This window comes from Nannospalax galili, unplaced genomic scaffold (genome assembly GCF_000622305.1).
Source record: "Nannospalax galili isolate Female #2095 unplaced genomic scaffold, S.galili_v1.0 scaffold321, whole genome shotgun sequence".
In the NCBI taxonomy this organism is placed as follows: Eukaryota; Metazoa; Chordata; class Mammalia; order Rodentia; family Spalacidae; genus Nannospalax; species Nannospalax galili.
This window is the reverse complement of record NW_008345972.1, coordinates 3685040-3689675: the sequence shown is the minus strand read 5'-3', so window position 1 is coordinate 3689675 and position 4636 is coordinate 3685040. Positions and strand designations below refer to the sequence as shown.

Here is a 4636-nt window from a genome sequence, read left to right as displayed (position 1 = left end):
TTTAAAAATTTTTTTAAATCATGTGCATATGTGTGTATCCATGAGTAGGTTTGTGCAATGCTGGAGTTACAGGTCAAGCCTCCTGATTTAGTTGCTAGGAATTGAACTCGGGTCCTCTGGAAAAGCAGCATGTAATCTTAACCACTGAGCCATCTTTCTAGCCGGATTGTGTACTTATGACAAACTCCCCCACTAGGTCCTCAGTTAATTCAGGTACAAGGTATAGATTTAACTTTAAAATAGAAAAACCTTGTGGCGCATGCCTTTAGTCCCAGCACTCGGGAGGCAGAAACAGGCAGATCTCTGTGAGTTCAAGGCCAGCCTGGTCTACATAGTGAGTTCCAGGACAGCTGGGGCTACAGGGAGACCCTGTCTCAAAAAGAAAAAAAAAGAAAAGAAAAGAAAAACCTGGTCAACTCCCATAAGTCCAATGATCAAGCTCCTATCACCATTAATGGGGCACAGAGATAGCAAAGATCTCCACACCAGATACCTGAGAAGAACCCAGTGTTAGCACTGTGGTGCTCCTATTCACTCAGCTCAGGCTGGGTCTAGTCATGAGCAGATACCCCAAAACCCAAGGGAGTGGCTATGCCCACCAAGCTCACATACTCAGAGACATAAAGGTCAGGAAACACAGGAAGAATAAAGGCCAAAAGGCACTATAGAGATGACAGCACACAGTGATGGGTCAGTCTGTGTCAGACTCCAGCTAGGGAACAGACATGAATGAGGTAGCTGGTGCTGAACATCAATCATGCTCTCAAGATGCCTGGTAGCATACTATCTTCCTGAGGTGGACAGATGCACTGTGCTCAATTAAGGAGAATGCCCTGGCTTTTAGGAAACACACTAAAAAACTAAATGGTCTAAGAAAGCCAGGAACATCTGTAATCCCACTACTCAGGAGGTTGAACCAAGAGAATCATGAGCTTGAAAGCAGCTTAGGCTACAAAGAAGGAGTGCCTGGAAAAAAGAAAAAAAAAACAAAAATAATACTGCACAGACAAATGAAAGGGGAGGATTAGAGAGACACAATTATCAATAATTTGGAAATCTGGGTTAAAAGGCTTGTGAAAGTTATGCCTGACAACTTTTCTGTAAATCTGACATTGCTTCAAAATGAAAAGCAAGCCAACAAAGCAGACTCAGGCAATCACTTAGCAGCTGAATTCTACCCTGGTGAAGATGGGAATTTATCCCACTTCCAAGCCCTTCTTCTAAGCTGCAGCACTGTTCCAGGATATCAGTCACCAGCCATGACCATCTCAGCAGACTCTCCTCTCAGATCCACCTCTATACTATGAGGGCAACTGCCCACATGATGAGTTTTAGATGGAGGCAATCTTATGTACACATACCAACAGACACAGGCCAGGCCCACATCAGAACTTGCCCGCAGCCTCTCAGAGCTGAAAGTGGGTTAATGAAGTCAAGGAGAGAGCAGAGAACTGACATGGCTCCTGCTGAAGCAGAAAGGGCTCCTAGGGAGAATGGGCCAAGAGGTCCTGTGCTAAGGACCCCACCAAAGGCTCAAGACAGGCAGTTGGGCCCTTGACTCACCCTCAAGCTGAGGCTGCAGTACACCTGCAACTCTGCAGTTACAGCATCAGGCTCAGCTAGTGTGGCCTTCACCCCAGGGCCTCCTCCTTGACCCAGAGATTCTCACTATTCTCTTTTGAACACAAGACACTCTCTGTCTACTCTACTCACCCCCTTGATAGGGTTCAGACCCATCTGTAGTGAAGGTTACTTCATGTAGAACATGAGCTCTATGCCATACCACCCCATGAAAAGCCTTGTTAATGAGGCCAACTTAACTCTCCTATTATCAGAGCAGGGGGAGTTGAGAATGAAGCCTAAGAAAAGTTGGGGAACCTTGGACAAAGAGTAATACCAATGCCTCCAAGGGCAATGTCACTAACCAGGCTACTCCCTGTAGAATGACCAGATCTTAATAATCAAGGCAGCCTTACCTGGGAGCTGGTGAGGGGCTGGTCCCCCCTGGACTGGAAGAAAATGGTGGGGGCACGCTGCCTTCAATGGGCAGGAACCATGACAGGTACCTGTCCACCAGGATGAAATAGGCACACTCTGAAGTACGAACATGGAGGGACATAGGCAGTGGCTGGAAAACCAAAACCATCATTAGTGCTCTGGGCACTAGCAATCCCGGGAACACCCCAGGCCTAGCCCTGGCCACTCACAGTGGAATCTATACAAGCCATATCATATCCCTTCTGTACCTTTTGAGAGATGAGGCTCAAAGCAAAGAAGAACATGTAATACTCAAATGGATCTGATGGCAGTGTCAAGGGGCAAATGCAGAGGTGGTAGGCCACCCTCTGAAGTATGCTGGTCACTCACACCCTCCCTACCCTTTGGCCACCAAAGGATACTAAGGGCCAAGTTCAGGCCAAGGCCTCCGGTGGGCGGAAACTGGACCTTGTTGTGGTACAGAGGACTGTCAGGGAGAACATGCTCCTGGATGGACGCCTTCACGGGGCCCTGCAAAGACAGGGAGGGAGGTTCATGGGCAGTTTACCTGTACAGTGACCCCCAGGTGTTACAGCCTTTTGGGGGAGGCTGCTGAGGTAGAGACAGCACAGAGATCCTGCTTATGGGTAGTGTCCTTTTTCTTGGCAGTGCTTGGGCAAAATAGGCTTGACTTAGAAATTTTCCTCTATTCCTCATAAAACCTCATACACACAAGGGTAAGAACTTGGTGTCTTTGTACCCTTTTGTTTCTCATACCCACTGAGTAAGTCACACTTCAATTTGCCTTGAAGTTTTGGAGACTCAGAAGAGCAGAGCAAGCAATCACATAGCCCTGCTGGCTGCTCAGGTAACAGCATGGCACATTCTCCAACAGCAGTTTGGAACAAGCTCTTTAAACATGTCACCACTAGAGCTTCTAATATGTGATGCCTCCAGGCCCCTGAACAGACACTGTAGCATTTTCTTCCCAATGTCACACCTCCGAGCCTCTGCCAACTCACTACCAAAGCTACCAGTCTCGGCCCTCTACCCCAAGTGCTACTCCGCACCATGGCTTACTTACAGGGAGGTAGGACACAGGAAAGTCAAATCTGTAGTCTTCAGCTTGAAGTTTATAAACCAACTTCATCATTGGGCCACTAAACATAAAATTAAAAAAAGGGGGGAAGGGTCATCATGAGAAAACACTTAGCCCCTCTTGGGTGGTAAATTTACCTACCTTGGGTCTAGAAATTCCATTGCAATGCTGTACTCCACAGGATTCACACGCCCCTGTAGACAGCGGAGGTTCCAGCCAACAAGGACACCATCCAAGCTGCCAAAGATGCTCTCGACCAGCCATGGGAAGACAACATGCAGCTCCTGAAACAGTGCAGTGAGGCAGCAGGAAAGCTCACAGAGGACCACTGCCCACTCCCATCTCAACTCCAGTCTGCACCACTCACTGCCCATCTGAGGTCACTCAGACAGATCTACAGGAGCCCTCGTGCAGAGATGAAGAGGATTCTTCCACAGTGTTAATGTAATATACCAAAAAGCACTGCTTTATATTTAAGCCAGTTAAGACAGCCTTTGACTAAGACTTTTTTAAAAAATATTTTATGTGTATGTGTGTATTGCCTGCATGTAGGTAAGTGCACCTGTGTTATGCAATGCCCATGGAGGACAGAAGAGACTCTTGGATCCCCCTAGAACTGAAGTTACAGACAGTTGTTAGCTACCATGTGGGTGCTGAGATTTTAACCCGGGTCTTCTGTAAGAACAGCCAGCTTAACCACTGAGCCATCTCTCCAGCCCTGACTAAAAGACTTTCTTAAGATTTACTTTTATTATTTTTAAAATTATCTGTGTATGTGCATGTCTGGGGCAGGGGGTTGGTAGATTGAGTGCAGGTGCCCACAGAGTCCAGAAAAGGGTTTTAGATCCCCTTGGGCTGGAGTTCTGGGTGGTTGTGACCTACCTAACCTGGGTGTTGGAAAATGAACTTGGGTCCTCTGCAAGAACATCACATAGTCTTAACTGTTAAGCCCTCCAACCCTTTTATTTTTGAAACAGGGTCTCAATTTGTAGCCCTGGCTGGCCTGGAACTCACTATGTAGACCAGGTTGCCTAAAACTAACAGAGATCTACCTGCCTTTGCCTCCCAAGTGTTGGGACTAAAGCCATGTGCTACTCTAGCTTTTTCATTTTGCTGCTTTTTTGAGAGCTTTATTATGTAGCTCAAAATGGGCTTGAACTCAGAGAAATACTCCTGCCCCAGACTCCCAACTTCTGGGATTACAGGTGTACACCATAACACCCAGACAATTAAAAGATTTTTTGTAAGGGGCTGGGAATGTAATTCAGTTGTAGAGCACACAGCATGTGATCCCTAGCATCACAAAACAACAACAACAACAACAACAACAATGAAAACTCTTCTGGGCAAAGTCTGTAAAGTACTTGCCACACAATAATGAAGACCTGAGTTTGAGCCCCAGCACCAACATAAAAAGCAAGGAGTGGTGATCTCAGTGTTGAAAAGGCAAGAAGATGGGACTGAAGAGATGGCTCAGTGGTTAAGAACACTGGTTGTTCCTACAGAAGACCTGGGTTCAAATCCCAGCACCCACATGGCAGCTAACAACTGTCCATAACT

The 4636-nt window shown here is 46.7% G+C and overlaps 1 protein-coding gene across 4 annotated transcripts in view; it reads right to left on the bottom strand.

Moving 5' to 3' along the window:
* Positions 1–4636, bottom strand: part of Smpd4 (sphingomyelin phosphodiesterase 4) — a 28417-nt gene that overhangs the window by 17787 nt on the left and 5994 nt on the right. For all 4 annotated transcript variants that reach the window (XM_029567873.1, XM_029567874.1, XM_029567872.1 and 1 more), the window contains exons 4-8: positions 3218–3360; positions 3062–3137; positions 2400–2508; positions 2247–2299; positions 1977–2128 (exon numbers count right to left, since the gene is read on the bottom strand). In XM_029567873.1, coding sequence (XP_029423733.1) covers positions 1977–2128; positions 2247–2299; positions 2400–2508; positions 3062–3137; positions 3218–3360 — 533 coding nt within the window. The remainder of the gene's footprint in view (positions 1–1976; positions 2129–2246; positions 2300–2399; positions 2509–3061; positions 3138–3217; positions 3361–4636) is intronic.